At 38.5% G+C, this 23,945-nt stretch overlaps 1 protein-coding gene across 1 annotated transcript in view; it reads right to left on the minus strand.

Annotated features, from left to right (window-relative positions):
* Positions 1–23,945, minus strand: part of LOC124776768 (alanine--tRNA ligase, cytoplasmic) — a 181,497-nt gene that overhangs the window by 103,035 nt on the left and 54,517 nt on the right. The window contains exon 7 of the mRNA XM_047251907.1: positions 9,143–9,288. Within this exon, the coding sequence (XP_047107863.1) occupies positions 9,143–9,288 (146 nt within the window). The remainder of the gene's footprint in view (positions 1–9,142; positions 9,289–23,945) is intronic.

Consider the following 23,945-nt stretch of genomic DNA (forward strand, 5'->3'; position numbering starts at 1 on the left):
TCTCCTGGACGGCCCACTCAGTAAGGTATACGGGACAATCATGGGAGGAGGCAGCATGGTTGCCACTGCAGTTGATACAGTGGGGAGAAGGAGGCAGACAATCACCCTTGTGTGCATCCCTATGTAATGGATCTGGGAGATGTTATTTTTTTTACTGTATTTGTCGATACCAAATTGTAAATGATTTTTTATACTTTTTGTCAGAATTTATTGTAATTTGCCTTATTATATGTTAATTTACTTCTGTTTTTGAGAGTGAAAGCATATTGATTACTATTAGAAAATGTATCGAAGAATAGCAAAGAGACTGATTACAAGTGGAAGCCTGTGTGTTCTGTAAAATATCTTTGACGTTGGAGTCGTATTTGACTATAGTCAGTCGGCAGTAAACTCTTGGTGTGTGTTGACGGAAGAACAATGTGAAGGTCGCCGTCATAAATAATTTTGAATTATGTTACTATTTTTTTTGTATTAACTATAAAAAAGAAACTACATTTGAAGAAATGGTATTTGAAACACCAAAATGAGGCAAACACGTTGAACCAGGTCATTTCTGCAGCCGACAAAGATGCATTGTGGAATCATACTTAGACAACTGAAGCCCAGACTAGTATCACCTTGCAAACGCCTAATCGAAAAGGTACTGTCACGAAATATGGCAAATTTAAGTAAATAAAAAATAGTGACCATATTTTCAACTTGTGTCTTAGCCGAGATGCCATATTTCAGCTGGGGACTGTAGCCGGGATATTGTGTTCACGAGATCTTCAACAGTGCTACGAGGAAGAAAATTTTTGTGTGTTAATACCAGTTTTTTCAGAATGTGTGTTACAGTATTTGTGTTCATCGGGAAGTAAAAGTTTTGGCCAAGAAATGTTTCGGCAAAAAATATAATTTTTGAAAGAAGAAAATACTTCAAGAATTTTGGTCAACAATCACATGGATGGAAAACGTGGTTTTGCAACAGTAGAAGAGTGTTCCAGATACGTCACGAAACCCTCGTATTTTGTTAAAACAATATTTTTATCCTGTTTTGTATTGTTGTGTATAATTTTTTGTTCTTCACAATGACTTATGAGATTTTCGAGAGTATTGTGCCTAAAGTAGAAAGTAGTAATTTCACAGACTTCGAACATCAGGACAGGTCAAATGAAACAGAAAGAACCGATCAATTTGATTTAAAAAGTTTTCTTGTAAATTTCACGAAAGAAATTAAACAATCAGTTGACGACAATAAGACTTACTGGGATGAAAAAATTGATAACATTTTGTTGCAAGTCCAAGCAGTCAATACCCAAGTGGGTGATCTTTCGAACAGAGTTGGCAGTGTTGAGGAAAAAATTGAATCTGTGGAAGCAAAAGTAAATGAAATTGATGCTAAATTGTGCGGTGAAATTAATACTGTAAAAAATGAGTTACTGGTAGATAGGGAAAGAAATTTAATTAATTTTAATGAGATAAAAGGGGAAATTAAAAATTTGGATGAGAATACAAAAGTTTTAGTAAAAAATGTACAACAAGAAACTGACAGTCGTTTGGTTACTCTAGAAAAAAAATAGAGTGCAATGATTTAGAAAACAAAAAATCTGTCAAAGAACTTAGCAAAAAAATTGAAAGTTTTGACATTGAATTTCAAAGCAAAAATCACAATGTCAACACATGCAATCTTGTATCTAATATTCCAGTGAAGCACTTTTCGGTAGATGGATCCTTACATCCCGTTGATTTTATACAGTATTGTAAGGATTATTTTTTACCTCACTCACCAGATGATATGAAAATTAAATTTGTGAAAAAATTCTTGGAAGGGGAAGCTTTGACTTGGGCAAACCAGATTGTAACTTTGGGGATGACCTTTTCAGAATTTGAATCAAAATTTCTGGAAAAATTTTGAGATGATCTTAAACAAACTAGAATCAAAAGTGAATTTTTGAATGGGAGAAACTATAGAGAATCAGATGGGAGCATGAAACAATTTTGCAAAAGTGAACTTCAAAAACTTATTCATTTAACAAAACCTTTGGATGACTTGATCAAAATTGATACCTTAAAGAGAAGATTGCCATCAGCAATGCAGTTGAGTTTTGTTCATTGTCCTGATAGTAATGTAGAGCAGTTTCTCAATTATATTGAAAAGTTGGATAGGGTAACAACAAGAACACATAGTGGGTTTACTCAGAAAGGTAATGGTCAAAATTGGGGAAATGACAACTTTCAAAAAAGGGAACAAAGCAATTATCCATAATTTTTATCCAAAACAAGAACAACATTTTCGCGGAAATAATCAACAAAATAGAGAACACTTTAGGGATCAAAATCACAGAAATTTTGTTAGAGATCAGTACAATAGAAACTACCAACAATCAGGTAATGTTTGGCATAGGAATGGGAACAGAAATGTTGATCAGAGACATTGGCAGAACCACAATCAGCAGTTCACGCAGGAACAAGTTGTAATTCAGGAAACAAAAAACGGGTAGACGCCCCCTTGAAGGTCCGCAAGGTTGAGGCAGAAGGTGAGCATGATGAAAGGACCAATGGATGTGACTATCATAAACCCAAACATGACAGTTCCAAACCTAAGCTATCACGAGGTCATTAGTTGTTACTTATTGAAAAAATTTCAAGAGGAAAATAATGATGATATTGATAAAGATAAAATTTTCATTACACAAGAACATACAGTAGATAAAAGTAATTGTGATTCATTTAATTTAACAGAGTTTTACACTTGGGCAGAAAAGAACAACACTTTGTCAGATGATGTAATTTGTAGTAGTTCAGAGATGTGTGTGAATGAAAGAGAGAATGCATGCTGTGAGAATGAAAATGTTGGTGAAAGGGATCTGGTAACTTTAGAAAGGGGAAATACTATTTTGGGGGATAATTTGAATGTGTACGACCTGAATATGTGCAATGATAATGATGCTGATGATAAAGTTGATAATGATGGTAATGGTATTGATGATGATGTTGAGGAAAGGTATTTCATTAGTTTAAATAGGGAGTTGGGTATACACATGGTTGAAAATGGATTAAATAGTGAGAATATTATAGAAATTCCCAGGGATGTTACCAGGATGAATAAGGCTCACAAGCTGGGTGTAGGTGAAAGTGTGAATTTTGATGTTGTTGGTAAAGAATCTGACTACACAAATAATGATGACACATGTATAACTTCTAGCCTAAGTGAAACTTTTACAGATACTAATGACACACACACATTTCTTATGAATTTATGGCTGAACAGTGAAACTATTTCTTTTGACAAGAACTTTAGAAAGATGCTTATTAATGTATGTGGAACTGTATGTCCTGAGTGGTGGAAAAAGATGAGATATTTTATTTTTGAAAAGCTGAAGGATAAGTACTTTAATAGTATACAATGTGATTTGGATGAAAATTCTTGGCTAGTTGAGATAATAGAGAGTACTAATGACAATTTTGTATCTTGTGCAAATTTTATAACTGTGACAAATAATACATGTAATGATATACCATATGATTCTGATAACTATAGGTTCGGGGAAATTGAAAGTGATTTATTATATGTGGATACAGGTTCTGAGAAAAGTGATCAATTTTTCAGTCCTTATATAAAAGTTCAAATTGGGTCATGGATTGGTAAATGTTTAATTGATACAGGAAGTGAGGTCTCGGGAATATCTGAAAGGTTAAGCAAGAAATTGAAAGTGGGGAAAGATTATGTTGAAATGCCAGTTGTTGGGGTAAAGATAAAAGGTGCTACTGGGAAGAGAAGTAAATTGGTAAAAAGCCAGGCTTTAGTGACATTTTTAAATTGAAGGCAAGTTGTTCACACATGGATGTTTTGTAATACACGAATTTAATGAGGATTTTCTTTTGGGTATGAATTGGATAGTAAAAGTAAATACAGCATTTGATTGGGTTGGAAGAAAACTTTTGATAGAAACTAGTGAAAAGGAATACATTCAGACAAATTTTGTGAACACACTTGGTGATCAGAGTAATGGAAATTTTGACAGTATCAATTTACTAAAAGAAAATAGATTGGAGAATATTGAAACTCATAGATTTGATACTGATGAAGTTGAATTTGGGAATTTAGTAAATTTGAAAATTTCAGAAACACAAAATTTATCAGGGGAGCAAAAACAACAGTTAGAAAATCTGCTGTGGGAATACAGTGATGTTTTCAGTGACATACCTGGTAGGGTAAAGGGTTATCAGTGTGAGCTTCAAGAAAAACCTCATGAACCATTTTTCATAAAACCATACAGTATTGCAATATCAAAAAGACCTACTGTTGAGAAAGAGCTGAAAAAGATGGAAGGATGTAATATAATAGAAAGGAGTATCAGTGCATATAATAATCCTCTAGTAGTGGTTTCGAAAAAAGATGGTGGAGTAAAAGTATATAAACAGAAATCATAATTTCAAAATTTAAATAACCTATTATCATCTAAAACAAAAGTCCTCCACTGGAATATGCTTGTTAGAACAAAACTACATGTACAACCAAGTATGTATATTTGCATGTATAAATTAATAATTTGAAGTCACATGTTAATTGAAACTGATGAAAAAACACTGTTGTAACAAAGAATGAGAGAAAGATTTATTTTTACTTTTTTACAAAAAAAAAATCTCCCTAGTGAGCATTTCTGAATTTTTCTAATTTTTGGAAGCTAAGTCTTCCCTGTGGGTGAAGGCATGCATGTGAGGACATGCATGCAAAGGTATAAGTTTCAAAACCAATTTTAGATAAAGCCTCATGATATATGAGCAGTTTATTGTTGTTTATACTGATGTTGTGGGGAGCAAAAGTACTCTTCACAAGAATGTGACTTGTAGTAATATTGTAGTAGAGAGGCAAGTGTACATAAATAATTGCAGAAAATTTAGATAATACTGATGTATCTTTAGCTGTACTAAGAGAAGAAAATCATAATAAAAAAAAATTAATAATAATACAAAAAACCATGAGTAAAAAAAATTTAAAAAGAAAATCATAAGCAAAAAAAATATACAAAAGAAAAAAACATGAATAAAAAAATAATATATATATCAAATATAAAAAAAATTTAAATCTTATTCTAGGAAACGAGTTTTACCTTCCTATTATTTTCAATCTGTATGCTGTATGTTAGAATATTTTTCATGTATGTTTTATACCATGTATATTTGTCATGTCAAATAATTTCTTTACTTGAATTTTTTGTGTATGGGATTGATGGGGAAGTATCACTGCAACAACAGCTAGTAACAAGTCCACAGATTCAAAGAGTCCAAATTTGGAAGAGGTTATCAGACTGCATCATTAATGTACTAATTGTGTAATACAGATCCATCACTGAGTGTGGTCGGGATTTTGTTGTATATGTCCATAACAACAAAAGCCCTGGGGAGCAGTTGTAATGGATCTGGGAGATGTTTTTTTTTTTTTTTTTACTGTATTTGTCGATACCAAATTGTAAATGTTTTTTTTTATACTTTTTGTCAGAATTTATTGTAATTTGCCTTATTATATGTTAATTTACTTCTGTTTTTGAGAGTGAAAGCATACTGATTACTATTAGAAAATGTATCGAAGAATAGCAAAGAGACTGATTACAAGTGGAAGCTTGCATGTTGTGTAAAATATCTTTGACGTTGGAGTCGTCTTTGACTATAGTCAGTCGGCAGTAAACTCTTGGTGTGTGTTAACTGAAGAACAATGTGAAGGTCGCCGTCATAAATAATTTTGAATTATGTTACTATTTTTTTGTATTAACTATAAAAAAGAAACTACATTTGAAGAAATGGTATTTGAAACACCAAAATGAGGCAAACACGTTGAACCAGGTCATTTCTGCAGCCGACAAAGATGCATTGTGGAATCATACTTAGACAACTGAAGCCCAGACTAGTATCACCTTGCAAACGCCTAATCGAAAAGGTACTGTCACGAAATATGGCAAATTTAAGTAAATAAAAAATAGTGACCATATTTTCAACTTGTGTCTTAGCCGAGATGCCATATTTCACCTACCACAGGTTACACATTTGTTTGGGTGTCGACAGGACTCTCGAATGTGGTTATAACGATGACATGGGTAGCAACACATTGGGTTTGGAATATACTGTTTGACCGTAATAGCTTCATAAGCTGCTTTGCTCTTTGACAGAAGAACCACTCTATCAAAAGTGGGCACTAAGGAGGCATCTACCTTTTTCATCACTCAATAGACGGCAATGGCTGAGAGCTACATTTGGACTTCGGCCTCGGTCAAACGATCAAGCAGGCCAGTGTATCACCATGGGAAGAATTCAGTGTTCGATGGGCCTGGACACTAACATAACAGCCATGGTTGAGCAAAGCTCCAAGCAGTTGTGCTCGAGAATCAGAACTAGTCTTCAAAAGCAAAGTGCCATGTGTAAACAAGAGCAGGATTTCACAGGACCAGCAATCACATCAACACCTTTATGAACCATAAATGGATTTACCATAGCAATGGACTGACTGTCTTCCATATGTGAAACCACAAGGAACCATGGTGCAGCTGGGAGGGTCTTTGAATCATTAGCCTCATCCCGTTCCGATTTCGTAGCCACTGACTGTGAAGATGATTGGCTATTTGGGAGAAAATCCTCCACGATTGCCAGCGTCTCTGATGGCATGCTCCTTCCAACTGAAATCCCCCTTCAGAAGGGGGTGCACCCGCCTTACGTGATTGTTCACACCTCAGGTCACACCTCCCATACACATGACTGAGGGACCAATTGGTAATCTGGGAAGGTAGCAGCTCAGCCAATCACCCCTCCCTGGGCCTGGCCTGTACCAGGGAGTATGCGCGAACCCTAAGAGTCAACCCGGGGTTGGGAATTGTGTGTTAGCCAGTCACCTGTTATGCATCAGATGCATGGGCTGGCTTTCATTCAGGAGCGCACAGAGAGGAAGAAGAAAAAGAGAAAGCTCAAAACACAAAGCGGAGGAAGGATAGAAGAAGGTGAACAAAGAAAGAAAAAGAGGAACGAAAAACAGTGGAGAGTATTCTGATATTGATTACCGAAAATGCATAATACATTTCCAAAAATAGCCCAGGCAAGTTCCCCAAGGGAGGGGAAAAAGAACAGCAAAGGACAGACATGAAGCATGGAAGGGAAAAGGTGCTGCAAAGGCTGGGGCGCTATGGCAGCCAAGCACAAGCCCATGAGTGTGGTGAGTATATGGTGTATACAGATTAACCATACTTAAATCCCACAAATGCCTTGTATAAGATTGAGCTCCACAGGTTCATGGGCTAAGGACTTTAAGGGTGTTAAGTTCTTTCTGCCTTCTGACTTTAAACTCCTTGAGCTGTGACGGTCAAGTCAATGTATGACCATGAAGCAACTATTACATTAAAATTTCAATTGGTACCATTCTTGTGTAACTCAATGTAAGTCATAACAATAAAACAAAGATTTTTTTGTAAAGAAAACTTAAACCCCATTTTGTTCTGCCATTCCTCCAGCTTGTAATTCATCAGCTGAAACTGATATGCTGTCTAGCTGAGAATGGAAGAGGAACAGAAAATGTAAAACTCATCCACAAATAAGGAAAATTCAATTTCGCTCTTTACTGTGAATATAATACTGATGATGGTGATGGCAAAATGAAAGAGCACACTTCCTTCGGGTGCATTGTTCTCTTGAAGGAAGTGACCTAATAAGTACACATCCGACTCAATAAGGAAAATTAGTAAGTGAAAGGGAAAGCAACTTCACATTATCTGGTCTAAAATGATTTGATAATATTGTACCTCCATGTCCTATTATCGCCTTTCTTAATACTGAAGAAGACTCCCTAAAACTGACTGTGGAGGAAGGTTTCCTATTCTGCTGCCTTCATTAGAGTGGCATTATTCATTGATGAGTGGTATCTCCCAAACCCAAACAGAAACCAGCTAAGCAGTTTTCTAGACTCCAGAACCCAGACAAGAAGACACTTGATGATTCCTTAATGACTCTTTCCCCCCACACAAGATACTTAGGCAAAGCTAGAAACTTATTGGTAAGCATATTATCCTTCTCCACTTTGGGTGGGTTATTATAATAGCGTTCTTCAATAAATCGAAGTAGCGGGTACCAGTCCTGGTTATACTGAAAGCAGCATGATTGTAAGTTGAGATTATGTAGTATACTGAATCTTTTTTGCCTGAGGTGAGACACTGTAAGCCTCCGACATCTGATTCCAGGTTCCACACTGTGAATGGATGGTTGTACCCCTTTGTGTTATCCATCACAAAATTTAGTCTCTTCCTTTCTATTTCTGCCACTTTCTGAGATAGGATGTCATTATTCAACATAATAGTGAGTGGACGTATTTATTTACATCCATAAATCCCCCTTATTGATTGCCATATTTTGGTAGAGGAAGTGGAATGGTTTATACAGCACAGAAATTAATGCCATGACCTCTTTTTGTTATCACTGAAAGTATTGCTGGCTATATGAAATGTTGCTAGATTTTAAGCAGATAAACTCAAAAGAGTGAAATTTTTAGGCCTTTCTACTATTTACATCATAACAACTGTAACAATTCATTAAAGGAAACTAAATCTTTATTTTTCACTATTGTCCACCACTCTCCACTTGAGATGTATATGAATTAATTCATTTTTTCCAAACCAATGCTGAGCAAGAATTCTGAATTAAAGGAACACAAGAGTGGCAAAGTAATCATTTCCAATAGAATGATTACAAGGCTATTTAAATGGACAGAAGTACATAAAAGGAAAACTGAGGCTGCTCAAAAAGCAATTGAAAGAATCATGACTGGAGCATGCTATGCAAGTGCTATTCATTTCTGTTAGTATCCCTTTACCCTTCCACCATGACTGCATTACACTAACAAAAACTGAAAAGTGCTCATTTTTTGTCAAACCATATCCCTATCTTCTGTACTAATCTGAACATCTGATATTATTTTAATATGGTAAACTTTCTGCACACTGAGCAGCTTTAATGGATACTATATACAGAACCAACTAATTTATGCTTAGGCTTAAATAAATACTTCAAGTGACTCAATAGCAATCAATTAGATTTCCAGTTTCAATTTCTTAAAAATATTAAATTTCAACAGTTTTTTATTATATTTTGATTACTTGAATTACACAACACCAACTCCAGTACATACCCTCTGCCTGTATTGTCTGGGTGACCCCCATCGGCTAATGCTATTGTCAGGGTGCGTGCATGATCAGCCAGTACTCGGTAAGCCATATCAATACCGTCTATGTCATCTGTACCAACCTTGCCAGAATAGGGGCGTGCTCCTGTGCCCTAAAAACAGAATTCAGAATTACCAATACGTACTCTGTATTGTATAGATTAAATAATATAAAATGAAATGATAACAGACCCGTAGCTTACAAAGAATATGGTTAAATCACTCCATCCAGGAACTGAGAATGTCCAAGTTACAAGTTGTCCAAGGTACTTTTTCGTTCTTTTATCTAAGTCAACAAACAAAGATAAAACCAGGAAGGAATTAGAGAAGATTTGGATTACAACCTTTAAAAGTGGAAAAACAGTTTCCAAAAGGAGGAGAGACAGTTGATCCTCATGCATGGTATAATGGAAAATTGCCCACAAACATTAATATGGACAGTATACAAGAGAAGCCCAAAAGCTGTAATGATATGCCGCCGCCGCCCCCCCCCCCCCCCCCCCGGCCGTATTTTTTTTTTTAAACGCAGGAAGAAGTATGTATTTATAAAATACGATATCACACATTTTTGGAACTTACTGTCCACGGACTCTTTCAATCCACTGCCTCTGGGGCAGGGAAGACTCGTATATATATATATATATATATATATATATATATATATATATATATATATATATATATAAAAAGAAAGATGATGAAACTTACCAAACAAAAGCGCTGGCAGGTCGATAGACACACAAACAAACACAAACACAAACATACACACAAAATTCTAGCTTTCGCGACCAATGGTTGCCTCATCAGGAAAGAGGGAAGGAGAAGGAAAGACAAAAGGATATGGGTTTTAAGGGAGAGGGCAAGGAGTCACTCCAATCCCGGGAGCGGAAAGACCTACCTTAGGGGGAAAAAAGGACAGGTATACACTCGCGCACACACACACACACATATCCATCCACACATACACAGACACAAGCAGACATTTCCCACGTGGAATGTTTCCCTCTATTATATATATATATATATATATATATATATATATATATATATATATATATATATATATATATATATATATATATATAGAGGGAAACATTCCACGTGGGAAAAATATATCTATCTATCATCTTTCTTTTTAGATATATATATATATATATATATATATATATATATATATATATATAAAAAATAGAGGGAAACATTCCACGTGGGAAAAATATATCTAAAAAGAAAGATGATGAAACTTACCAAACAAAAGCGCTGGCAGGTCGATAGACACACAAACAAACACAAACATACACACAAAATTCTAGCTTTCGCAACCAATGGTTGCCTCATCAACCTGAAAACAGCTTTTGCATCCCGTAACTACCCTCCCGACCTGGTACAGAAGCAAATAACCAGAGCCACATCCTCATCTCCTCAAACCCGGAACCTTCCACAGAAGAACCCCAAAAGTGCCCCACTTGTGACAGGATACTTTCCGGGACTGGATCAGATTCTGAATGTGGCTCTCCAGCAGGGATACGACTTCCTCAAATCCTGCCCTGAAATGAGATCCATCCTTCATGAAATCCTCCCTACTCCACCAAGAGTGTCTTTCCGCCGTCCACCTAACCTTCGCAACCTCTTAGTTCATCCCTATGAAATCCCCAAACCACCTTCCCTACCCTCTGGCTCCTACCCCTGTAACCGCCCCCGGTGTAAAACCTGTCCCATGCACCCTCCCACCACCACCTATTCCAGTCCTGTAACCCGGAAGGTGTACACGATCAAAGGCAGAGCCACGTGTGAAAGCACCCACGTGATTTACCAACTGACCTGCCTACACTGTGAAGCGTTCTATGTGGGAATGACCAGCAACAAACTGTCCATTCGCATGAATGGACACAGGCAGACAGTGTTTGTTGGTAATGAGGATCACCCTGTGGCTAAACATGCCTTGGTGCACGGCCAGCACATCTTGGCACAGTGTTACACCGTCCGGGTTATCTGGATACTTCCCACTAACACCAACCTGTCAGAACTCCGGAGATGGGAACTTGCCCTTCAGCATATCCTTTCTTCTCGCTATCCGCCAGGCCTCAATCTCCGCTAATTTCTAATTTCAATTTGCCGCCGCTCATACCTCACCTGTCTTTCAACTTCATCTTTGCCTCTGTACATCCGCCCCGACTGACATCTCTGCCCAAACTCTTTGCCTTTACAAATGTCTGCTTGTGTCTGTGTATGTGTGGATGGATATGTGTGTGTGTGTGTGTGTGCGCGAGTGTATACCTGTCCTTTTTCCCCCTAAGGTAAGTCTTTCCGCTCCCGGGATTGGAATGACTCCTTACCCTCTCCCTTAAAACCCATATCCTTTTGTCTTTCCTTCTCCTTCCCTCTTTCCTGATGAGGCAACCATTGGTTGCGAAAGCTAGAATTTTGTGTGTATGTTTGTGTGTCTATCGACCTGCCAGCGCTTTTGTTTGGTAAGTTTTATCATCTTTCTTTTTATATATATATATATATATATATATATATATATATATATATATAAAACACTAAAACATTGGTTCAGATTATTAAATTTGTAAACAATAAGATGTGCCCTTACTGAAACAGTTGTAAATAAGGTGTATGAGAGAAAATCGTTCAAACGCTTTGTATAGTTACAAATATTGATGATAACACTATCTTCTTCCCCACATGAGCGGTGCTGGATCATTCTTTTATAAATATTTTTCCTTTTTTCATCAGTATTTTACATTTATATTCATATAGTCACACTATTTTTTGTGTGTGTCATGTGGAGGTTACAAGAATACGAGAATATGGTATCATATTTCTCGTTTGGCGTGGCACTTCGTAGTGCAGATTGCAGAGATGTTTTAGCAATCAGTCAGGAATAGTGCGAAGACGGAATACCCATTGTTAAGAGCCCATTGCCGTTTATCACAACAGTTAAACAATCAAAAATTTTGTAACTGAGTCTGCAATTGATGTAATGATGATGCTTAGTTCCCATTAATATATCTTACAGACATCAAACATTAATCTGAGAAAATTTATTACAGAAAGATACAAGGAAATTCAAAGTATTTTATTTCAAGAACATTAGATAGTTCACACCCTGCATCTGAAATTATCAGATCATCAAATAAGTCAAAATAATAAAAATACTGAAAGGGAGTAATTTTATAAGATGTGGCTGAATGAGTACATCATCAATGAACAATAGTCATCTCTGACTTAATAATCATGAAGTATTTCAAAGATTAGAGAACTAATATTTAGCTTAAAAAAGAAAAAGAAAGAAAAAGCTACGAAATAGTTTCAGATGTTTGGGGTGTTCCAGCAGTCCAATGCTGACAAATTTAAAAATACCGCAAAAAACAGCAGTACCAGGTTCAAGAGAAACATTGCAACTGGTAAGCCAAGGAAGCTATTATCAGATAATAGTAAACAATATGTGAGAAAAGCTATCAAAAAATTTTTAGCAAGGGAAGCAGTAACACATTTACTGATATCTAATTAGGATCCTTGGGCACCTTCAGTAAAAGGAACGATAAGAGAGAGAGAGAGAGAGAGAGAGAGAGAGAGAGAGGATGATTGGCATGAACTCCTTGTCCAGAAGGACATCCAGAACTAATTGTGGAATTTGGGGAAATATTTAATGAGTCACTGCATTTCACAACCCTCATAGTATCCAATGAAGTAGTTAGATAGGTCAATGAGGGAGAACCTTTGTTGCAATGGTCAACTTCGCCACAAACACTCTGCCACAAAAGGAGTCCAGAAGAAATAGTCACAGTCAGCTTAAGAAAGTAGGATAATTAGGAAAAAATAATGGAACAGGATGTATCAGTCATATTCAATGGAATATGGCATTGATTCCTAATCATCAACTGAGTTCCAAATCAGATAAGTAAACAAAAAGTTTTTTTTCACTTTTGTGAAGGGTCACAATTATTATAGCCATTCCCCATCCAAAAGCAGGTGCTCTGGTACATTCCATTAGTGACAGAGAATGTGGCTTACATACAGGGTGTTACAAAAAGGTACGGCCAAACTTTCAGGAAACATTCCTCACACACAAATAAAGAAAAGATGTTATGTGGACATGTGTCCGGAAATGCTTACTTTCCATGTTAGAGCTCATTTTAGTTTCGTCCACCTACGCTCAATGGCGCTCGTTATCATGATTTCATACGGGATACTCTACCTGTGCTGCTAGAACATGTGCCTTTACAAGCACGACACAACATGTGGTTCATGCACGATGGAGCTCCTGCACATTTCAGTCGAAGTGTTCGTACGCTTCTCAACAACAGATTCGGTGACCGATGGATTGGTAGAGGCGGACCAATTCCGTGGCCTCCACGCTCTCCTGACCTCAACCCTCCTGACTTTCATTTATGGGGGCATTTGAAAGCTCTTGTCTACGAAACCCCGGTACCAAATGTAGAGACTCTTCGTGCTCGTATTGTGGACAGCTGTGATACAATACGCCATTCTCCAGGGTTGCATCAGCGCATCAGGGATTCCATGCGACGGAGGGTGGATGCATGTATCCACGCTAACGGAGGACGTTTTGAACATTTCCTGTAACAAAGTTTTTGAAGTCACGCTGGTACGTTCTGTTGCTGTGTGTTTCCATTCCATGATTAATGTGATTTGAAGAGAAGTAATAAAATGAGCTCTAACGTGGAAAGTAAGCGTTTCTGGACACATGTCCACGTAACATATTTTCTTTCTTTGTGTGTGAGGAATGTTTCCTGGAAGTTTGGCCGTACCTTTTTGTAACACCCTGTATATTGATGGGGGAGGGGGGGGGGGGGGAAATCGCAAAACTACGAAATAATTAACGTAGAGTGTTGAAATACATTTGTAAATACATTTGTCTGAGTAATATTTTTAAGGGAATAAAATTGTAAAATCACAGGTTAATGTAAGTGCGGGATAAGCCATTGCAAACGAGAAATGCTGTTACATTAATAATCAGTGTAACTGCCAGAACATTGAACAAAGGGATGCAAAAGTACATGCATTGTGCTGTAAAAGTGCCGCATGTTAGGTTATGGGATGGAGTTCCATGACTGTTGCACTTGGTCGGTCACTACAGGGGTGATTAATGCTCGTTGTAAATGATGCTGGAGTTTTTGTCTGATGATGCTCCATATGTGCTTCATTAGAGACAGATCTGGTGATCGTGCAGGTCAAGGCAAAAGGAAAACACTCTCTGGAATGGCGTTCATGAATGGCAGCACAGCAAGTTGAATCATGAGACTGATGTACAATTTTGCAAATCAAGGTGTGTGGGATATCCAAAAGGGTGCTCCAGCTATCATACAAAATTGTGCTCCAGACCACCAAGTCCAGTTGTAGGTCAAGTTCATCTAGCACACAGACAGGGTGGTTGCAGGCCCTTATCTGCCCTCTTCCTAACCAACTCATGGCCATCAACGGCATGGAGGCAGAACCAGCCTTCATCAGAAAATGCAAAAGACCTCCACCATTCCCTCCAATGAGCTCTTGAAACATGGCAACCAACATTTGTTTACGTTGCACAACTCCTTCTTGGTCTTGCAATTTTTTTCCCATCAGTGTAGTTGCCGCGATTAGAAGCAGTTTTTAAACGGACATTCAAAACCATCCAACAACAACAAAATATACAAGAGGAGAAGTAGCAATCAATTTTACATACAGGATAAATGCTCTTTAAGAGTGCACTGAGGTGACAAAAGTCATGGGACATCTCCTAACATCGTGTTGGACCTCCCTTTGTCCGGCATAGTGCAGCAACTCAATGTGGCATGGACTCAACAAGACATTAGAATTCCCCTGCAGAAGTATTAAGCCATCTTGCCTCTATAGCTATCCATAATTTCATAAGCATTGTCGGTGTAGGATGATGTACCAGAACTGAACACACAATTATGTCCCATAAATGTTCGATGCGATTCATGTCAGGAGATCTGGGTGGCCACATCATTTGCTCTCTCGATCAATAAGTGAAGGCCTCCAGTCACTATCTTGCCCATGGAGAGAGGTAATGTCTGAAATTTGGCATTCTTGGCACCCTGTTGACGTTATGGATCTCAAAATATTAAATTCCTTAATGACTACCAAAATGGAATGCCCATGCAACTAGCTCCAGCTACTATTCCATGTTCAAAGTCTGTTAATTCCTGTCATGCAGCCATAATCACATTGGAAACTTTTCATATGTAACACTCTAGTACAAATGGTAGATCTACCAATGCACTGATCTTTTATACCTTGTGTATGCCTTTCTACCGCCATTTGTGTATGAGCTATTACTATCCCACGTTCTTGTCACTTAAGTTAGTTGTAGTTAATACTTTGAGGGGAAGAAGATCAGTCTTTTATGTTAAGTTTTGTCTTGTTTCTATGTTTTGGTTAACATTTTCTGCGTGTATTAACTTACAAAAATTTTAATTACTATCGATGTGATTGTTTTCAAATTTTGTTGAAATAAGGTTCGTTTAAGCAGTTACCAGACACCTTGCCAAGCATGCGCAGAGCTGAAATCGCGTATAAGCAGTGCCTACTCCTGCTTCTGGCTACTTGGGGTGTGGCTGTTTGGAGTATAACAGTGAGAGAAAGCAGCCAGCATCTACTCGGAAAAATTTTTCTGACTCTGCCAAGCTCCCAGATTCACGGATGCGCATAGCTGCCTGAGTTAGAGTGGGGGTACACTTCACTTGTCTCATGTTTTGTTTGTGGCGCATTTTTCAATCGTTTCAAAGCTATTGCAGTTCCTGCGTTCGGATATTTCAGGTTTACACTTCACTGTTACTAGTAAGGTAAGCATATCAGATGTTTTGTCTGTTTTCACCCCTTTTGTCCAGATCTTGGTAAAAACAGCTGAAAATGCAGTACACAAATGAGTCTTATTACCAGTTGTATAGCTATGTGTGTAAAAAAAGATACTACATTAAAAGAAAGTATTTTTCTATTAAAAGACTGTGTTACTGGTGGAAAATGGAATTTAAAACTCAAAATGTGTACTGAAATATACTATAAATTTTGTTTCCAAGCAAAATTTGAGTGAACATTAAAAAAATTAAATTTTGTCTTATTTTTAACCCAAGTTAAATACCTTTCGTAAGTGTTTATAAGTATTTTGTTACTTAGGAAAACTTAAAAAATAACCTTCAAGCTTTCTTGGTAAAATGGAAATGTCGTGTGGCTAGGGCCTCCCGTCGGGTAGACCGTTCGCCTGGTGCAGGTCTTTCGATTTGACGCCACTTCGGCGACCTGCGTGTCGATGGGGATGAAATGATGATGATTAGGACAACACAACACCCAGTCCCTGAGCGGAGAAAATTTCCGACCCAGCCGGGAATCGAACCCGGGCCCTTAGGATTGACAGTCTGTCACGCTGACCACTCAGCTACCGGGGCGGACCGCTTTCTTGGTGATATTCATACAGAAAAATCTCTTGGGGATGCAGCCAAGACATTTTATTTATTAAGAACAGAGTTGCAAAGGCAGAGATTTTTCTTTACATTAAAATATTTTCTTCTAAATTTCATTATTGCTATTGCATAAGAAATTTCAACCATTTAACAAATATTTAAGTCAATGAGAAAAATTATCGAGTGTCAAAAAATTGATTGGGGACCTGAAAAAAGGGAAGTTCTGTATATTTTTTAATCTGCTGGATACATCATTGATAAATAACTTTTTCCCAGTATTTAAAATACATGTATCACTCCACACCATCGTGACCAAGTGCAGCAACAGTACACAAATGTTAAAAATTTAGATAATAGTCTGTTGCAAATACTTTATTGATGACACGTTTCACGCTCCTAGCGGACCTTCAGATCATTCTTGAGCTGCGGAGACCGGCTTCTGTGGTCTCCAAGGCTCAAGAACGATATGAAGAAGTGGGAAACATGTCATAAATAAAATATCTGCATCATACTGTTATTTTTATTTTTACCATTGGTGTTTGTTTTTAAATAATTATTTGTATCAAAAATTTTTGTTAAAATAAATTTTCTCTACACTTGTCTCATGTATGGCCCACCCTACCCTAGGAATAGTTCCATTTTCAACAAAGCATTGAAAAATGGTTAAATATGACAAAAATAGATAACTGACAATAGAAAAAGCTTGCCAGAAAGTAACACAGACAAATAACACCGAAAAGTGCAAAAACATAACACCGATTTTGGCCATAAAATAACACCAATTTTTTCCTGTCCCTATTTATAATACATGCTGTTTGCCATCATTGGATGATGGTTAAAAATGTGGAGAGTACGTCTCTGTGTGCAAACTGTGTCGTGACACACCTCAGTCCACCAAGGGACCGGACCATGGCATGGTAAAAAAAAGTGCGAGGAATGGAACATTCTGCAGCGGTAAGGATAACATTTGTAAGATATTTCACCTGGTCATCACAATTGGGGAAATGTTGTCTGTCGAATGTCGCCAGAGAGGGGTAAAGCCTCCAGTCAGCCTAAGCTGCCATTTGGGTGAGCACGTAGATGAGGTATGAGTCAGCAAACGGATAGCACACGGGAAAGGGTCACTTGAATATGAGTCCGAGAGATGATGATTGGTTTGCGGGGCACTCAACTGTGCAGTCACCAGCACCCGATATCAAGAGAGAACAGACCACTTGAGATGATGGGCAATCTGGGCAGTGCTGGAGGATACGTCCAAATGGGAATGTGGGTGCTCCTGCATTAAGGCAGAGGAGGTTAAGCTGATTAAGAAGGTCAACCAAAAGGGCACCTCTTTGATAGGTTCTGGGAGAACCCCAAAGAGGATGGTGCGCATTAAAGTCACCAAGCAGCAGAAAGGCGTGAGGTACCTCCCCAATAAACTGGAGGAAGTCTACCCTGGTCATGGAGGGATGTAAACAGTACAGAGGGAAAAGGTCAAGTGAGGAAGGAAAAGCTTGAAGGCAGGTAGTCAGGGAGATGGGTTGAATATGAACGTCATCACATATGAGCAGCACGAAACTCCCATGAGCTGGAATGCCAACCTCAGGGTGAAGGTCAAAACAGACTAGGAAGAAATGCGAGAGCTCAAAGTGGTTGTGAGGACATAATTTTGTTTCCGGAAGGCAGAGAACAAGTAGGTGGTGCGATTATAAGAGCAGCTGTAAATCCTCTTTGTTGGATCATAGGCTGCGAAAGTTCCATTGGAGGAGAGTCATGACAAGTAAAACACCGAGGCGTGCACCTCGGCAGCTGCCGAGTTGGTGGAGGAGGAGACAGGGAGGCCACCATAACGCTGCGCGATTCAGAACCGAGGTGCTAAATTCAAAGTCACATGTCTGCATGGCCATGTTCTTCATGAAACGAGATATAGCAAGAACAGTACTGTAGGTGCCAGATGGTGGAACGCAAGGTTTTTGACTCGACAACAACTTGCGAGCTACCAGTTAAGGCACTTTTTCCTTCACCCAGATCTCCTGGACAGCCTGCTCACTGAGATACATGGGACAATTGGAGGAGGAGGTGGCATGGTCGCCACGCAGTTGATGCAGCAGGTAGAAGGAGGTGGACAATCACCCTCGTGAGAATCCCTAACACAAGTTACACATTTGGCAAGTAGTCGACAGGACTCTAGTGTTGTTGTATTGATGACACTGGAAGCAGTGCATCAGGTTTGGAATATATGGTCTGGCCTTGATAACTTCATAACGTGCTTAGATCTTTAACGGAACCACTCTATCAAAAGTGAGAAAGAGAGTGCGTGTGGCCACTAAGGAGGCACCTACTTTTTTTATCACCCGTTGGGTGGCAATGATTCCCTAATGAGAGAGGTATGTTTGTATTTCTGCCTCAGTCAGACCATCAAGCAGCCTAGTGTAAATACCACCACAGGAAGAATTTAGCACTTGATGGACCTCGACACGAAGCAAAACTGCAAGCAGTTGTTGTCATTGAGAATCAGAAGTAGTCTCCAAAAGCAAAATGCCATTGCGTAAACGTGAGCAGGATTTCACAGGGCCAGCAACTGCATCAGCACCATTGTCAATAATAAATGGATTGAGCATAGCAACGGACTGACTGTTTTCAGTACACGAAACCACGAGGAACATTGGTGCAGTTGGATGATTGCCAGCATCACTGTTTCGTGCACTCCTTCCAACTGTGGGCCCCCTTCAAAAGAGGTCACACCTGCATTATGTTATTGTTCACACTTCAGGTCACAGCTCCCGAACACCTGACAGAGTGACTGATCGGAAATTTGGGAAGGTAGCAGCTCAGGCAATCACCCCTCCCTGCTGGGCCTGGCTTGTACCAGGGGGTACATGCAAACCCTACATGTCAACCCGGGTATGGGAATTACGCGTCACCCAGTCACCTGTAATGTGTCAGACATGGCTTTCAGGACAACACCGGGAGGAAGAAGTAAAGAGGAACCTCAAACATCAAAGCAGAGAAAGGATAGGAGACAGTGAAAGAAGAAAGAAAATTGGAAGAGTGGAGAGTATTCATATATCGAGTATCAAAAACACAGAACACATTTCCAAAAACAGCCCACACATGTTCCTCAAGGAATGGGGAAAAAGAACAGCAAGAGGGTAGACATGTAGCATGGAAGGGAAAAGATGCTGCAAAGGTTGGGGCCCCATGGTAGCAAAGCCATAGAGCGGCGAGCCCCCGGGGGTGGGGGCACTTCTGCATGCTCGCAGGGGCCTTACACGATATTAGGCAGGTGTACCAGTTTCTTTGGCTCTTCAGTGTGTGTATAAGACAGTGAGAAGTTGTGGAACTGGAAGGCTATGTCTCTATAGACTGAATATTTGAGTGCTCATGGTATGTAGTCATATACAAAATGACCAGTAATCTGATCTTCTGATTAATATACCATGTGAATGTTTTTTTACATTTGACTAGGATGGTGGTTTAAAACTATAGGTCAAGATTAAAGTGTGGATGACTCATTATGGAGGCACTGTATCCCTTAGCCTATTTCCTATACATAAAAAACAGTCAACATGTCTTCATCTCCAAATTCATGATGCAATATCATCAATATTGATTCCATTATATCGCGAGTTTCAGATTTTCCGTGGAGTTACAGGACAGCTCTGCAGATATGGCTGTGCTCATCAGTTGAGCTTGGAAAACGAGTAAGGGCCACAGATGCGGGGTCCTGATGGGTGGTGGGATGGCAGCTTTGATACAATATTCTAAGAAAAAGTGGTTTCCAGGGTGACTGAGTACCAATGTCTTTGACAAAATGCGATTTTAATATTATGATTTTTCAATTAACTGTTCTTTTGCAAGACTTCATGTAATGAGCAGAGCTTGTGAAAATTTCATGTTGATAATAGTAATAATAATAAAAAGTGAATGTTATTTATGGAATTTGACAGAAATATTTAATTATCAACTGAAAACCAAGTAACACAGCAAGCTTCCAGAATAGAGGCATTAATTGAGCTTAACTCTGAAATGTACTCCAAAACACAACTTAAGAAGTAAGCCGGTTATCACAATTCTAATGTAAAAACCATAGAGGGAGACCAAGAGATGAATACACTAAGCAGATTCAGAAGGATGCAGGCTGCAGCAGTTATTCAAAGATGATGAGGCTTGCACACAATAGAGTAGCATGGAGAGCTGCATCAAATCAGTTTGTGGACTGAATAAAACAACGATGATGATGACGACGACCACGACGACGACGACGACGACGACAACAACATGACACACAACACTGAATCTTCGAAACATATTTGTGGAGTGTTCAGTTCCCGACGGAAAAATAGCAATAAAAATTAAGCAAACTAAAATTTTCAGAGAGCATGTCTTGAGGATCAATGGTATGAGGATTAGCATGCAAAACACGCTAAACGACTCTAGAATAATGTAGTCCATATATTTTAGTAGCAGAATACCATACTTTTTCTGAATTAGTATTTTGAGACATTGCTCGCACTGGTGGTTATCAAAATTATGGGAATATCTACAGGAAAAACATGTTTCCCATATGGGGTGATAACCCGATCATTTGGTGTGAAGTTACGTCAGTGAATTAAGTTAATCTGCAGAAAGCTAGGTGTTGTATTATATATTTGTGTGTGACAAAGGCCAGATACAGAAGAGGTCGGCAAGGAGACTTTCTTTTAGGGACGAAGATTATCAGATCACAGTTACTCTGAATAACTTTACCAAACACTGGCATATGATAGGTTTATTGAGATCAGTATCATTGACGGTAACAATGCTATACACAGCAAGACATGAGCCACAATGAACTCCACTTTTCAGTGACTCCAGTATTAAACTGTGGAAAGGGCTGTTCATAACAACCACGAAGTTCCTCCAGAACTGGTGATGTGAGAATGACGACAGCAATAAAAAAAAAAGGTGTTCTAGAATTGCAAGTAAGGGATAACAAAAATGATTTTAGGTAACCCTGCACATCACTACGGTTACCATATTTACTCGAATATAAGCCACACTTTTTTTCCGGTTTTTGTAATCCAAAAAACCACCTGCGGCTTAGAATCGAGTGCAAAGGAAGTGGAAGTTCTGAAAAATGTTGGTAGGCGCCGAGACAACTAACTTCTGCCGTCGAATATATGTAGCGCTACACAGGCATGCTTTGTAGGCACAAAGATAAACACTGGCGCCAAAACCACTGCGTCAGTAAATAAATAAAAAAAAGGGGTGGAAGAAGAGCATTTTTTCTCCGCCCCGAGTTTCGACCACTGCATTTTCATACATTACCCAACGAAGTAAATACAGATTCCGTATTGTTCATCTTCGAATGTAGCAGAATTTCAATGTACTACGAAAATCCGACTGGCAAGACTGTTTGGGATGTTTGTCAATATGGCCAACTCTACGTTCTGAATTTTTTCCTACCCGGTGAGAAGAGATGGTTGGTAATAGGAACCTGATGAAATGTGAATCGCATGCAGTATTATCTTCACCATAAGAATAATACGAATATAAACATTTTGTCATGTATTCTTTCGTGTTTGCTGCTATCTGATTTAAATCCTGTCTGCCTAATAAACTACAAAAATAGAGTGAGACAACAGCAAACGCGGATGAATATACGTATCGTGTCATGTTTATCTTCGTATTATTCTTATGCCTAATAGTGATACAGTCAGAAACGAAGCACGGCAACTGACTAGATTTTAAATCTAAGATGACTCTAATTTCTGTGCAGAATTTGATGTAGTAAAGAAGCGGCCGCAAAGATTTTCAAACTGAGAAAAATTTTCGCCTAACTCTCAATCAGAACATGTTCCATCATACGCAGTCTATTATTTGGTTCTTGTTGATCATTATCACAGAAAGCAGCAGTGTAAGTAACAACAAATAGCAGTCTCTTGCCTTTGTTTCGCTAATGAGACGATGCCTATCTTTTTTTTTTTTAAATTGTAAGCGGCGGTAGCGCGCACGAAGGCAAGCCATGCCGCGAGCAGCGACAGGCTGTAAACACGCACTATCAGAATGCGACAGTACAGTATTGCATTTTCAGCTTAGAGTGACGTAAACACCTATAACAAAGAAAACGGCACTTATCAGATCAAAGCAAAATAAGCAATCGATTCAAACCAGACGAAGCACGTAAAAAAGGAAGGGTACCCGTATAAATACGGATGGAGCGCCTGACGCATAACAATGGCTACCTGGTAAAGCTTACCTGCTAAGCTTACAACTCGAACCAAAATACTGTAGCTGTATCGTCATTCATTCGACCTAAATTGTGTCTCATATTACAATGGACCAACTTTGTTTAGATTTGGAAGTGCTGCCTAAAACTTTTCTCTCCCCTTGAATTTCGAGTCTCAAATTTCAGGTGCGGCTTAGATTCGGGAAATTTTTTTTTTCCTTTATTTTGAGTCTCGTTTTTCAGGTGCGGCTTAGATTTGAGTAAATACGGTACATATGTTGTTACCTACTGAGGACAGCAGGTATCACCTTCCAAAACTACAAGGTCCTAACTCATATGTGCATAAGCTTCTACACTTCCCGTAATCCATCTGCTTGTATTAAGTATGTGTGGTTGGTTACAGACTTTCCTTATTATTACTGACTGAACTAAGGGGCATGAACCTCATGACAAATTATACAAAACTGCAATTAAGTAGCTGTATATCCGCATCAATAATATTTGCTGAAGACCATTAGTTGGTAAACACTTTCAAGTTTATTATTCCATGGTTCTCTTATATGCACCAGGTTGTTATGAACAATAAATCAGATTTAAAAATGACATAATAGTCATATTGTCTAATGTTACATCAAAAATAATCATTTTTTTTTACAATATAATGTAACTGGACAGAAAAAAAAATCTACTCACCAAGCAATGGCAGAAGAACACACATATAAAAAAAGTTTTTATGTATACAAGTTTTCGGGGCCAGTGGCTCCTTCTTCAAGCAGAAGGGTTGAAGGGGAAGGAAGAGAGGTGAAGGAAAAGTACTGGAGAGGTTTAGGTAAAGGGATACAGTTTAGGAAAGTCACTCAGAACCCCAGATCAGGCGAGACTTATCGGACAGGATGAGATAAAAAAACTGATTGCTGGGGACAGCAGTGGGCAAGAAGGATAATATGTATTGCCAGTATACACCCTCTGCTTACGACCATTCATCCTAACTGATAAATTGGTGGTAGACATGCTGATGTAAAAGGCTGAACAGTGTACACATTAACAGATCATTCATGACATGTCATTTCACAGGTGGCCTCCCCTTTGATAGAATATGTTTTGCCAGTTACAGGGCTGGTATGGGTGGTGGATAAGGTAAGTCTTGCAGCGA

The sequence above is a fragment of the Schistocerca piceifrons genome, chromosome 2 (assembly GCF_021461385.2).
Source record: "Schistocerca piceifrons isolate TAMUIC-IGC-003096 chromosome 2, iqSchPice1.1, whole genome shotgun sequence".
In the NCBI taxonomy this organism is placed as follows: Eukaryota; Metazoa; Arthropoda; class Insecta; order Orthoptera; family Acrididae; genus Schistocerca; species Schistocerca piceifrons.